This window comes from Poecilia latipinna, unplaced genomic scaffold (assembly GCF_001443285.1).
Source record: "Poecilia latipinna isolate Pla-1442-1.1 unplaced genomic scaffold, P_latipinna-1.0 Scaffold1494, whole genome shotgun sequence".
Taxonomy (NCBI): Eukaryota; Metazoa; Chordata; class Actinopteri; order Cyprinodontiformes; family Poeciliidae; genus Poecilia; species Poecilia latipinna.
Genome location: NW_015114110.1, coordinates 9,822 through 24,640, shown reverse-complemented (window position 1 = coordinate 24,640; position 14,819 = coordinate 9,822). Strand labels below are relative to the sequence as shown.

General features: G+C 39.2%; 1 protein-coding gene across 1 annotated transcript; it reads left to right on the top strand.

Moving 5' to 3' along the window:
- Nucleotides 1-2,020: 2,020 nt before the first annotated feature.
- On the top strand, nucleotides 2,021-14,424 carry nobox (NOBOX oogenesis homeobox). Its single transcript, XM_015057809.1, has 9 exons — nucleotides 2,021-2,217; nucleotides 3,756-4,516; nucleotides 7,702-7,858; nucleotides 8,599-8,705; nucleotides 8,942-9,087; nucleotides 9,197-9,330; nucleotides 10,814-11,060; nucleotides 11,761-12,056; nucleotides 13,826-14,424. The coding sequence occupies exons 1-9, from the start codon at nucleotides 2,157-2,159 to the stop codon at nucleotides 14,269-14,271; spliced, it is 2,355 nt and encodes a 784-aa protein (XP_014913295.1). The 5' UTR covers nucleotides 2,021-2,156; the 3' UTR covers nucleotides 14,272-14,424.
- Nucleotides 14,425-14,819: the final 395 nt, after the last annotated feature.

Genomic DNA, 14,819 nt, shown 5'->3' with positions numbered 1-14,819 from the left:
CTTTCAGTCCCACTCAAACTTTATGCTGTGAAACAGAACATCAGATAAGTATGTTCTGGAAAGATACAATCGAAACAAACAAACTGCGTGCCGATACAGTACCACCCCTCCTGTAAATTCACACGCCAGCATTAACTTGGCCTCTAAACCTCTTTCAGCCCACTGATAAGTCCCTCAGCTTGTGTTTTCTCTGCAACAACATGCAGCTGAATGTGGGCCATCACAGCCTCTTCACAGCAGACTTAAACATGTTTAACTCTGTGTTGTTTCAAAGCAAGGCAATTATTCGTCATGTGTCCCACTCTGACTGTCCGTGGGGATGTGGGAGAACACTGGAAAGAAAATCAGTCTTTTAGTATTCACGTTTGAAATGTTGCTCACCACAACCGATGAGGTGTAGGAGAGGCGTGGAGGATTTGCAGAAGACGAACTGTCCTGGTTTAGGTAGGTGGGCTGCTGATATTTGAATATGGCTCCAGAAAACCCTGACAGGATGCATCATAATATGAGCTGTTAGAGTGAGACGCCATGGCTCTAATCGGTGCCCCATCTGGTGGGTAAGAGAGGAACAACTCCGATGTGAGGAGTGAAAATAGCCCAAAGCTGGCTTTTTCGGCTGCATCTATTAATAACTTAGATGCAGGATTGTTGAACATAGAAACGCTCTCCACTGTGCTAAGACACTCTGCAGGTACCGATTTGGTTTTATTATCAGATATATTGAGCGTTGTATTATTTCTGATTTCTAGGTTATACCTACCAATGATCTGGGTTAGATCATTGGTAGGTGCAAATGTAGGCTAAGCAACATAAGAGAAACATTTTTTTTACAGCTTATTGGGCACAGAGTAAAACCCAACATAAACAGAAATATTTTAGATTTTCACATTTTCCATATATGGTGATAAATAGAAATACCTAAATGAATCCCCCCCCCAAATATTATTTGCGTGTAGGTTCTGGTGAAGAAATGAGACTTGAAGCAACTTGTATTCTTAACTCTTCCTCCATCCGGAACCATGATCTTCAGCTTAAATGCAAAGTAAACTATGGGCTGAATAAAAGAGGACTCTAAACCACAGAGTAACATTCTGGTTTATTTCCACCCAGATCAGACACTTCTGACATTTTCTGAGGATCTGCAGTGACTCAACACAGAAAATGCTGCAGTTGTAGTCCTGTTCATCTGTGTGTGGCTCTGGCTTCAGTTGCTGTCCAAACCTTTTGTGAGTCATCCCCAGACTGTTAAACTGGTTCACTTCACAATCATTTCACTGATACACTTATCCCTATTGCTCTTGCTCCTTTTTTCTGCCACACTTTTTCCTTTCACCCAACCTTCCAATGAGCAGTTTGCATACAACCCTCCACGTACAGGCTGCTTCTTCAGCTGTGATGTCTTTGTTGAAGCTCAGCCTCCCTGAGAAGGGTGTGAGTGACTGCCAGCTTAATAGCAGTCAAGTCAGCAGTTTCTTTGATTATGTAGGCTGTCACATAATATAATTTTTTTTCCTTCTTTTTTTGCTGACCCAATGTAAATTCTAAATTTCCAAGAACCTAGAATTTCCCATAAACCAAATTCATTAAAGGAAAAATTATTAGAAAATAAACACATGAAATATACAAGTATATGATTAAGCTTGTTAAAAGTTTACTCGATTCTATATTAAAGACTTGTAACATAAACAAACTACAGCAGCAGCCTATAGGACTTACTTAAACTAGTAATATCATATCTCAGATGCAAAGACAGTGGTACAAAAATAGATTAAAAAAATCATAAAATCTGTTTTTCATTTATCTTATCCTTTTATTTTTTATTTCTCTCTCTCTCTATATATATATATATATATATATATATATATATATATATATTCTAAATTGGAACGATATATTCTAAATCGTTCCAAATGTCTTAAAAAATATTTTTACAGCGACGTCTGTCTCCAAAAACCTGCCTTAACCTTAAACAAAGTTCATGTGCAGTGAGTTATTTCCTCCGTGATTGGCTGCATCAGCTTCACCTTCACCTTTCATGTGACCACTTCCTGTCACATCGCAGAGGCCTAATCAATCAATCAGGCTCGTTAAGGCGCTGTGCTGCGGCCCCTCGCTGCCTAACCCTGAGCGACCTGTTTGACTATTAGCTAAACTTCATGGACTTGACGGTGGCGTGTAATGATATGGACAAGGACGGCGACTTCACTGGAGACTTCGGTAAGGACAATCAGCCCCGACGTTTAATTGTTTTATTGTTTAATTGGCTCGTTTGTGGCGTTTTGGCTCGTCGTCGTCACTTTCCATGCTTGGTTTTTCAACTTTGCGAGACTTATTTAAATTCTCAGTCTCTCCTGTGATGGTGTAGCTCCCAGTGGTGCTAGCAGACACTTTAAAAGCCGTGTTATTAACATTCCCGACCCGGTGTTTGGACATGGGGACAGGCTAGAAGGTTTAGCAGCGGGAGCTAGCAGTGTGGAGTTAATTAACCGACAGGTGAGGCGGCGCGAGGCGTTGCACACCTGGGACATTAATTAGGTCACTGCAGCCTGCAGTTTCTCCTGAGGAACATCAGTCATGTGTAATGCTGTCTGCAGGTCACCACGTGACCAGTCAGGCAGGATTTCATTTTAACTGTATAATATTTTAATGTAATACATGCAGATGGGTTGAATATTAATGCTTCTGGCCTTTACTACACCTGTAGTGGCTCTCGAAAGTGTGCACACCTCTCTTAAGACGCCATAATAAGTTATTGTCCACTTTTAACGTGACATGTCTTGCTCAATTTAAGAAACATCAGTTTTAGTCAAAAATGTAATCCTGTGATCATTTGTGACCTGTAAATTTAGCAAATTAATAAATGTAAGGAAAGTCTTGAATGTTTTTTTTTTTCCAGTCAAGACTTAATGGAGGGACTCTTAAGAATACTGAAATTAAATCAGAAAGTGTTAGAGTATATGGGTGGACTCGCTTTTTAACATTAAATAAATCTACATTTTTCTTTCTGACAGATTTGTTTTGAAATTAAGTTGTACAGCATATATGCCACATTAGCTCAGTAAAACTTTGCAAATGTTTCATCGTGGTCCCAGCGTCTTACAAAACTGGAAAATCCAGGATTTTAAGAGGCTGTACCTTTGAGGACCACTTTTACCATTAAGTGAACTCCCAAATGTGAATATAAAAAAAATATTGCATTGTTAAATTATGTTGAGGCATAAAACATGTTGGATATCCTTAGATTTGGTATATAAATAAACCTTATTTCTCTTTTTACATCAGTAATCATCCATAGCTATATATTTTAAATTCTTTGATCAGGTGAATGACTAATTGTGAATTAAGCTATAGATATATCTATGTAGGTCAAAACTGTTGGAAAACCATTTAATCCAGTCCATAGGAGACGCATCTTTTTTATTTTATTTTATTTTTTACCAAAGTTAGTATTTCTTATAGCGAACAAGACAACACTTCTGAAACTCAAATATATTTAATGAATCCTCAAACATGTCAAAACCTGCACAATGATCAGATCTCAGTCTTGCTTAATGTAGCTCAACTGCTTAATGGTAGGATGGATTTAACTTTGATTAGATCAGAAACATTTTTTAGGTTCTGCATTTATCTAGAAGAAGGACTACATGTCTCTGAAGAAGAGTGCTGAACTAATCATCTTAATTTAGAAATTTTAACGGCTCTGTACTCCAGACAATAAAGAAAAAGGTTGAATAATCTTACTTTACCTGTTTCAGATGGTCCAAGCCTGCTGTGTGAGGACCTGGAAGATCTGGAAACAAAGGACACTAAAGAGAAGACGAGCAGAGGGAGGGAAGAAGGAGATGAGAACGCGCTAAATCAGAGAGATAATGAAGAGAAGAGAGGGGAGACGGAGCATGAAGAGAGGAACGAGGGGAAGTTAAATGGAGAAAATAAAGTTGTGTCAGAGAAGGAACTGATGGAGATGGAGAAAGCGGAGCAGGTGAAGCCTGAGAGGAGCCTGCAAGTGGAGGATGAGGCGGCAGCACAGGATGTTCAGATGCAAGATAAAGAGACCGAGATTAGCAGTGAAACAATTGTTGATAAGAGAGCGAGTAAAAATAAAAAAGTTGCAGAAAAGAAAACTGTGCAGAAAAAGAGCAGGAAGAGGCGAGGCAAGAAGCAAAATGAGCACATGAAAACCAGGAAAGGTGGAAAGGAGGATGTCAGTGTGAAGTTGGAGGAGGAAAAGAAAAGGGAGACGCAGGAAGTCTCAGTGACGGTCTCGGAGGAGAGCTCAATTCAGTTTGATCCCTCCGTAGGCCTGATTAGTAGCTGTGAATTGTCTGATCCCGTTTATCTGGGTATGGAGGTGACTGGGCTGTACTGTCCCCCGGTCCCTGCTCCAGTGCTGCACCCGGCCCAGGAACCAGTCCCAATCCAGTCTGCAGTGCCGCCATCACATGGTGGGACAAAACGACCCCACAGCCCCTCTCAGCCTCACTTTCTCCCCCAGCAGAGCTCCCAGCCGCTCCAGGTGAAGTATTGCTGCTGTCACCCATTGTTAAAAACAGACCTTTACAGATTTGTTTTATTGGGGCCTGCCATAGCAGAGCATAAGAGAGCATTTTGGAAGGCATTTCAATGCCTCCATTCAATGCATGGAAGGCACTTATTACTCTACACCTCAAAATAACTGCTGCTTCTTTTCACTGTTAATGTGGCTCATACCGTTGTGTGCACCCCCACTATATATATATATATATATATATATATATATATCAAAACATGCGGCTAGATCTCGTCATGCAGGCTATTACTTCTATTGGCATTTTGAGTAACCATGGCGACGTAATTGGGGAAAAAAAGAGCTAAATTCAAATCAAAACAAATTCTACAGAGCTACAGAGACACCACCTTGGTGGAATACTTACTACAGAAAAGTATATATGTTTTATAATATATTTACCACCAATGACTAAACAAAATTTTCACTTTTCTGCAAAATTCACCAACTGCACAATTCTTAAGTATTAAGTAGTGTAAAATAAGTAGTATTTCAAAAGAGCAGAGGAAATCTACTGTTTTTTTTTTAACAATAACCATATTTGTTGTTAATCTGTTGCTAAGAGATGAGAATGTTTTCTGGTAAACACGAACTAAAGATCTGATTTTTACTTTTGCAAAATTTATCAACTGTAAATTTCTTGTCTAATCTGATAAGCAGTTTGTCAAAAGAGTTTTTGTTTTCTAAGCAGTACTACTACTTGCTATTAATTTGGTGTTAAGAGATAAGTGTTTTTTTTCTAGTAACGAATTGTCACGAAGTATAAATCTGATTTTTTTTGTATTGAATGTTGAATGGCAGCATTTAGGCTAATATTAGCATTTTGGCTAATTTTACACTAGTTTTAACATACTAAATGGAGTAAGTCCTTGTTGCTCAACATGCCTGTGACTTTCCACTTGCTATTGAGTACACTGTAGCTTACTTTAGCATTGATGCTAATTTTTAGCACCAGAATGCTGGGTTCCAACTAACAGGCACGCTTTGGCAGGCCCCGTTTAAATTTCTTCAGAAATGTTCTAGTTTATTTGTAACCTCTGCTGTTTTGACTGACCAAGAAGTTCTGTTGAGGCTGATTTTTTTTAAATTTTATTATTTTTATCACCCTCAGTTTTAATAACACTTGTGCAAATTTTGGGGAAACTAACAGGTGTTTAATAACTCATTTGCCACATATAATTACAACCTAAGTGTGCATGAAATGATGCACACTTTCAAACGTCTGTGTTATTAATGAAGCACCTGTGAAAATGCCATTTGGATATTAAAGCTTAATTTGAGGTGTGAAGTTATCATTTGGTAATGGCGCCTCTCTAAAGCTTACAGCGAGCTTGAGCAAACGCAGATTGTGTGTTCTCATTATTTCCAGTGGAAAGCAGCACCTTCACCATGAAATCTGTTTTTTTTTTTGTTGTTGTTCATGGTTTGAGTTGCAACAGTTAAATTTTTTTCTTTTATTTCAGAATTCAAGCTCTAACAAAGTACTGACAGGCGACGGTAACTTAAAATTTTATGGTTAAAATATTGCAAAAATTAATAATTGTTTTAGCTTTAAATATAACGCTGCCTTATAAACATATCCCAGAAGAAAATACAGACTATCAAATAGTCTATTTTATAATGTTGAGTAAAAAAATAAATGAATAAATAAAACCCTGTACTGCTAAGCAATTTATTCAATTCAGTATTGTTATATAGCGCCATTTCACAAATGTCAAATCAAAGTACTTCTTTAAATTTCTGATTCTAGTTATCAAACCGTGCAAATAGATACTTTTGCTCTTATTTGTGACATGGCCTTTAACAATAAAGTATCTGTATTTTTAGACATAAAAGTGATGATGACTCAAAAAACAAATCGAACATGTTTTTATAGCTGGTGTTTCTGCATTTCATTTATTTTAAAAAGCCTACAATGAGGATATTTCTAAGTGGCTGCAGACGGAGGACCCTAGATGTTGGCTAATTAGGCTAGTTTATTTTTGACTGGACTCTGGACATCAGCCAGGCACAGAGGGATTAAATGACTGTTGTTGCATCCATCAATCCTGCCTCTTTGTCTGTTTCAAGTTGACTTTAATGTGCTTTGCTGGAAAGAAAGACAGAGCTGTGCACACTGAAGATCTGCTTAAGTGCGAGTGGCCGTCTCTCACAAAGCCTGATGTGTAAAGAGCTGGTTTAATAAAGGAGATTTTCAGTACCTAACGTAGTGCTTAAACTTGTCAAAACTCGCCCATTTCCAGCCACCAGCCAAGCTACCAGTGCATCTCTAATTGATTGTGGTATTTTAAATGTCAAATGTGCACAAGCTTGTTTTGATCTGTTCAGTTAGTGAGTGTTTCAGTCAGATTATGCCTTTCAAATGTTTGTCATGATGTTTATACAGATTAGGGAGAATGGTGGGGCTCAATCAGGTAATTCATAACTTTATAAGTTTTGTAGAATAACAAATATATTTTCCCACTTTAATAAATGTCTTGCAGTGGTTATTTTATATTTAAATTATAAACGTGATGCCTTTTTAAAAAATGAGTTCTAGATGATATAATCGACTTAAAAACAACCGTAGGTCTTATGCAATTGCAGGTCTCTTTTTTTTTTCTTTTAACGGACTAACCAATTAACGCAAAACTGAGGAAATCATTATCTGCATCCTGCAGGCCCTGTGTACAGACATATTAGTTGCGCATAAGAAACATAATCAACCAACACTAGAAATTAATTGCTTGCTCCTTAAAGTCCAAAGCCAACCTCTATTGTTAGAAAATCACAGCTGCATTGCTTTCAGTGGGTTGTAACATTCAAAAGACAGGATATGATGTTGATATCCATAGGCTGCCTGTGTAGAAAGCCTGAAATTTAATTTAAGCATTTCAAGTATGAGAAGCGCTTCTATATTCCTGTACATTCATCCCTGTTCCTTTTGTGTGTGTGTGTGTGTGTGCGTGCTTTTTTTTTTTTTTGGTTCCATATTTCAAGGATGTCCATTGAAATTCATAGTTAAATTTTGAAATTATCCTTTGAAATGAAAATAATAAAAAAAGAGTAGAATAATTTTATTTCCATAAAAAGAAGCCATACAGATAAATAAATGGTGGTAACCAAGAATTTGACAGAAATTGTTCTTGAGTTGATGCTGATTTGGATTGTTGCAGGTAGAGATAAGTCAAGTCTGCTCCACCCGACGCTCCATCCGATACAGCAATAGAGGCCGAGGTCGGGCGCTCAGCTGTCCTCTGCCGCCAGGGTCCGAGTTGTTGGCCTGCGTCCCACTACCACCGAGGAAGAAGACACGGACGCTCTACAGTACAGGTAGAGTGTCTGTTATATACACACACACACACACACCATTATTTAGCTTCTTCACATAGGTAATCATCTTGACAATGTGACACATATACAAGAAAATATCTGGATAAGAAATATTTAAAATGATGAAAAACAAAGAAAGTACAATCACCTGGTGAGACAAGAGTCCCCACCGCTAAAACAGTTTGTCTGTGATAACAAACTGTTATCGCAGGTTTTGATTCAGGTTTAGGAGTCGGCATTCTTTGGCAGAGGTCTATCAGCAGGCCACATCTCACCTTAGTAACACTTGCCCGCACAAGCACGTAAAAGTTCCCAAAATGATCAGATTGACATGAAACACTGATGTTTAACGGACCATGCATGTTGTGGCACAACAAACTTTAGATCTAAATCCAATCGAAAACACATGGCATGACTTGAAAATTGATGTTTACAAACACACTTTATCTAATCAGACTGAACTTGAGCTTTTCAGTTTCAGTCTGTAAATCTGCAAAGCTGATAGAGACGCACTCCAAAACGCTTAAAGCTGTAATTTGGCAAAGTAGAGGAAGAATTCAATTTTTTTATGAGAAGTTTTTAAAATCATGCATAATTGTTTCACAATTAGACACATGTTTGTCACATGAAATCCTTCTTAGAAAGATGAAACTTGTGTTTGTAATTAAAAAATGCTGCAGTGTTCAAAGGTTGAAGTGTTTTTCAAGTAGTTGATGCGTGTGTGTATTTGGGTGTTTCAGACCAGCTGGAGCATTTAGAGGCGTTGTTCCAGGAGGATCACTATCCTGATGCAGAGAAGAGGAAAACTATTGCTGCGTCAGTCGGTGTCACCCCTCAGAGGATTATGGTCAGACCATCCCTCTGCTCTTCTGATCTCCACAAACTAATTAACACATTCATTATTTGGTCATTTACTTTCTACAACAAAGAACAGATAATTAACGGAGACAACTCTCAGCTCCCTATGTTGTGGTTTTGCTCGTCACGTTTCATCCATTTAAAATCAGTTTCCATGTTCACTCAGTGTAGTTTTTGAACTGAAATTGATTTAATCCTGTTCTTCTCCGTGTTGCTGTTTATCAGGTTTGGTTTCAGAACCGCAGGGCGAAGTGGAGGAAAGTGCGTTCAATTACAACCAAGGCTGAAACGGCACCGAGCAGAGTTGAACACAGTACGAATAGTCCAAATCATAAAATCAATCCTCATTTAGCTATGCAGACATCCAGCAGGTACTTCAGTAAGAACCTCATTTTCAGTGATTGCATTTTAGGTAACATTTCAGATTTACCATTTATAGTGTTCTTCTTTTTTTCTTCTATTTTTTTTTACTCGGTTTAGGACAGGAGTGCATCCTTTTTCTGGCCATATTGCAGCTTCAGTACCACAGATTGCCTCTGCAACTGCTTTTCCCACACTGTCCACTCAGACGCCATCCTCCTTCAGCAGCCTGTTGGAGAGTCTTAACAGCCCAGGTACATGAACAACTATTAATAGAACTGATATGTCCCAGTGCCTTTCGTTACAATGCATTGGTGTTGTATTCTCCCTATCCTTCTTTCTCTCCTCTACTTTTCTTTCCTTCTTTNTCTTCAAGTCTTCTCTCCCATCTTTCTTGCATTCTTTTACCCTTTCATTTCCGTCTCCATGCCCATTACATTTGAAATAAACCTAAAGCAAATTCTACTAAAGTTTTATATACATAACAAGTGTCAGAGTGACGGCAATAGTGCTCCACTTGTGAGTGTAAATCTGTTGGACCCGACTTGGCACTCAGACAACAAGTCTGAGTGCCACAATGTCAGACACGATGTGTTAGAAAGAAGAAATGCATTTGTGTTTTTTTTTATTTTTTTATTTGACACAAGCTGCAGTTTTTGAAAGTTAATTAGCTGTGAGGTAATTATTTTGTAATCAGCTGCAAACCCAGCTCTGACTGATTGTGTTATTAAAGGAAATTTGTCCATGGTTTTCATGAGGATAACTATCCGAACACCACTTTAGCAGCTTCTTAGGGTGCATACACATCAGACCTGTTTAGTCCGCTTTAATTGAACTCTAGTTTTTTTTCTTAGAAAGTCCGGTTTGTTTTGGGAGGTGTGAATGTGCAATCGAACTCTGATGATGTGGACCAAAAAAGCTCAATCTGATCTGCCTAAAAACCTAGGTCTCGGTTTGGTTGAAATTAAGTCTTGTGCGATTTGAATTCACGTGTGAATGCTAAGTGAACTGGAGAGCAGGAAGCTGACTAAAGCAAATGATGGCATTCTGGTTAAATGTAACTAAAACAAACACGTGAGTGTAACGTTAGAGGACGAAATAGGAAAATCCTTCAATCGCTAAAATCTGATGCCATTCAAATCTTGTTTGCATTTCGTGAAGAAGGATGTTGGGCTCAACATCGTCTTCAGACGTTTTTAGATCATTTCCCTCAGTGGTTCTTGGTGCAGCGAGGGGGTGAACCAGTTTTTCAAAAGGTTTGGCTCATTTGACACAGTGCAGAGTGAAAGCAAATTGCACCAGCTGAAAATGGAACAATTGCTGCAACTTTGGTCCCCAATTTGCCAGAATCCACTGGACTATCTGGTGCCTCAGCTTCATCTGCTTATTTCTGATCTGGTTGGATGAAACCGCCACACATCTTTTGAGAGAGCATACATATACTTCTACGACTTCTTCTGCAGCCCACTCTCTTGGGAATGAATGAATGAATACATTTTCAGCTCTTTCACGCAGTGCTTTGTCTTAGCTGGACATAATTTAACTGTAGCTCTGTTTTGACCTTATTTTTTGTATTTCTAAGCGTCAGCAGAACGTAGTGGTCAGACAAGTGATGCAGTGAATTGCTTCCTTTAACCACTGCTATGTTTTACCAAACAGTTTATTTCTTGGTGTATTATGATAAGTTATTCTTGATGTATGGGATTTTTTTTTTTACACATTTGTTTTATCTTTAAGGTCAGAGCACAGGGAGAGAAATGAGCTCGGGGAATTTGCAAGAGTATCATCACCCCCGTCCCATGCACAGCCCTCCCCCCCTGCGTCGAGCCAGCCTCCCTCTTCTTCCTCCTGTGTTCAACTCTGTCACACTGACTCAGTCTCTGCTCAACACCCCAGCCCAAACCCCACCTCTGTTTCTCGACGCTCTGGAGAGCGGTGCCTCGTTGGCTCATTACGACACCCAGTCTCACCAGAATGATACCAGGTAAGTTTAAAACTCAGTAAACTGTGTTACGAGTACCAGAGAATAATTCAAAGATGAAGAAGTGCAACAACTGACAGGGAGACTGAGCGTAGGCAGAGAGGGATCCTGTGAAATGATGATGGCTCACACAGAGACGGTTGTACGAGAGAGTGGGTGACAGCTGGTGGTCTGAAATATTTCAGACGTCACGCTGCGAGACTGTTGTAGTTAATAAATTGATTTGAATAAAGACAGCTTTGTTTTACAGCAGCTAGAGATTTCACCAATGAAATGGGGAAACTCAAAATGCAACACAGAGCAAGACCCACTTTGAAAAATATGTAAGCAATCAGTTGACCCTAATCACATTTATATATGATGGAACTAGGAAAAGACAGGATTTTGAAAGGCTGGATTGTGTTTTGTTTTTACTTTAAGTGAATGTATAAAGAATATGCTGTTGCTGCTCTGGGGTGGTGAGGGAAAAAACGTCAACAAAAATAATATATTGGGACAAATCTGAGAACCTCCAACATTAGCCCCAAACATCACCTGCCAGGTTGTGAAAACTGTAGATGCTGAGCTGACAGTTTCTTGGACTGATGGTACTGGGAGCTTAAACCTCACAGTGCCTTGTCAGCAGCATCCAGTTAAACCTCTTGTGTAGCTCTCAGTGGATATATACCTATATTTGTTAATGTGTCTTTTGTGATTCCTGCAGCTCACTCTTTGACTTTGCGGAGAAGCTGAGCCAGCAGAGCAGCTCGTTGTCTTATCAGCTTCAAAACTCCTTTCCAACCAGCCAGCATCAGCCTCAAACATCTGTACCCCACATGGCCTACCTTACTCCATCGCCCTACCTCACCCCCAACCCTCCAGACTCCAACCCTACCTCCTACCTGACGTTTGCACCTGGAGGAAGCTCGGCTGGACTGGTCACGTACTCAACAGGTGGTCACACCTACTTTCAGTCCCAGAGGACCGGACAGATCCTGCTGCAGCCAGCCGGCCACCATGGTGAGACACTGGGACGAGACCCAAGCTGTTTGGAAATTCATTAAATGTGTAGCATAGAATAAGCATGCATTTAGTTGTCTTCAGCCTCTGAATCCTCGCTGAATTGAAAGCAGCATTAAGGAAATCTCACTCAATTAAATGCAGTAATTGCTCAGAGCTGCAGATTGTGTTTGCTGTTCGTCACTACAAATAATCTTTGGAAATTCTTGCTGCTGAGAAGGGTTGGTGCCCGCATGATGGATAATCTGCACATCTGTGAATGCACTGAGATGCGGGCTGTAGAGCAACATATGGTCCTGCACCTGTAACCAATCTAAATAAGCTGAGATTAGTCAAAAATGTGCCTGAGAAAGCTTTGATTACGTGGGCAGCTGAATAACAATAATAATTTCAGTATATTTTGGAAGTTTGTCTTCATTTTCCTCATTCTTGCAGGATTAAAATATATTATTTCAGCTAGAAAATCTGAAAATCTGAGAAAGAGAAACCACATACACACATAATCAGTGTTTTGTCAAAATCAAAAGATCTGCATCCGGATGTTTCTGTTTGCAAGTTATTCAATCATTATTCAATCATGTTCAAAGACTATATTTCATTTTCAATTTAATAGCTATTCCAGGGATTATGATCAGTCAATTCAAAGCCCTTTTTCTGACTCTGTTCATAAGTTTGGCATTAATAACAATAGGACATTCAGATACTGTATATATTCTGGTTCTTCATACATTTGCTGAACATACCAATGAACTGATGCAGCAATGGTTCATAAATGAATGACGCTTTAACTTGGTTTTAAAGGATCTGTAATTATGTAACATAATTCAGTCCAGGTTGATTAGTTTATATACTTTTCTCATTGGAAACTGGTTCTAATGCCAAAAAGCATTGAAAATGATCCTGTTTTGTGTTTTCTGAAATATAAGATATTTCTTAAAAGCTATTTCTCCTCATTGACTAAATTCAAATGTGCTGCTCCCTGACTGCATGGCGCTCTGGGCAAGGAGCAGGAATGAGTCTCGAAAAAGAAGAACTGCGTAATTTATAATCAGACAGGTTTTGTGTTGGTCTTTGGGATCTGTGTGCACATCACCATGGAGGATAAAATGTATGACAAGAGTGGCAGATGAGAATGATGAAGCTGGCTGACAGCTGCAGTGCAGTAAGACGTTTGTGCGAACCAGCAGCAGCTGTTGGGCTTAATGAGAGATTTGGGATGAGAAAGAGAAAAAGATACGATGGGAACTGAATAAGGAGTAGCATCCAGAGCAAGTCGGTTCATCTGAGCTGCTTTTCAGGGCTTGACTCTTCATCTTTTGGTGTTTCCATGGTGGGTAATGGCAGGTAGATGGTCCCTCTTTTCTGGACATAGTTTCAATCAATCAAAAGTTTGGACACACCGGAAGCTGACCAAACCTTTCCAACCAGCATAGAAAACAATTATTGCTATTCTGTTAATTTTTTTTATTTTTTTTACTTTATTTAAATAATTGTGATACTTCTAAGCCTGGATAGCTCTTCTCATTTTTAGCGTACATTGAAAGTCTTCTCCAGGTCCGTAACCCAGAGGGAATGCTGATACATCAGCAATGAACTCTTCCTCTCAGAAAGCACTTACACTGCAACTGTTTCCCACAACCGTACCATGTTGTGGGAAACGATTCCATGAAACGGTTTAATAGAAATTCCTGCTCTTGGTGTTTTTTTTTTCCTCAATTAAAAGCTTATTTGCTGTAGTTTTTTAATTGTTTTTCTTTTCCCTCTGCCAGGTGGGGTGGCATCGTACCAGTCGTATCCGTGGAGTAACTTGTACAGTCAGCCAGGTGTCCACCAGCGCACCCAGTGTCCCTCCACCTACTCGGCCAGCTTGGGATCCGTTCGAGACCACCAGACCCCCTCTACCTCCAGCCTGCCTGTCCATCCTGGCTTTCAGGTGGGGGAGCTTAACCCTTCACATACAAACTTGCAGCAAGCAGCAGAGACCCAGTCACACGTTCCCGCTGGCACCGCCATCCTCCCACCAGTGTCCACTCTGCGACCCTCCTGTCTCAGAGCTGAGATTACTCCGACCAGTTCTTCATCGCTGCTTCCCTCTCAGGTCAACTCCACGTCTCCTCAAAGCCCTACATCACCCTCTTGTGTTAAATTGGAGTATGACAGCCCTCGAGAGATTCACAGTCACTTCCACTGTGATTTCTCCCCAATACAGTTTTGAATCTGTGTTTGAGTTTGCCTTGTGTGTAAATAGTGTAACATTTTTGTATATTTTGTATTATTAATATATCTTCTGAGTGGAAATGTTTGTATCTTAATACTCCGATGGGCTGTGAAAAAGCTCAGCTCCAATAAATGCAAATGGAAAGGTTCATTTTATTTGCTTAAATTGCATTTAAAGCAGATTATCTGCTAACAAATCATATATATTTTTATACAAGACAGTTTTGTTTTAGACCTTAAGTGCACAACTTGGTTCTTAACCTGTAAATCTTAGCAAGCATGCCCAAGTTTTTATCTTGGGTATCGTAAAGGCAGATTGATGCTGAGCTAGGACATGCTAAAAAAAAAAAAGAAAGGAAGGTGTAAACAAATACAAAAGGAAAACCTTATTTAGTAACGTTTTTATTTTATTCAGGTTTAAAATAAGATGTAGGATTGTTCAATGCCCATTTTTGAAAGTTTACATAATGGAGTGAGGCGAAGTGGTTGGTAAAAAATAAGTTATTTTGTAGAAGTAAATACAGTTTTTGTATAAACGATGAAGCC

Coding starts and splice junctions, on each gene's coding strand:
- nobox (XM_015057809.1), top strand. CDS start 2,157: ATGGACTTGACGGTGGCGTGTAATGATATGGACAAGGACGGCGACTTC. Junction 7,859..8,598: donor ACGGACGCTCTACAGTACAG/GTAGAGTGTCTG, acceptor TGGGTGTTTCAG/ACCAGCTGGAGCATTTAGAG. Junction 8,706..8,941: donor TCACCCCTCAGAGGATTATG/GTCAGACCATCC, acceptor GCTGTTTATCAG/GTTTGGTTTCAGAACCGCAG.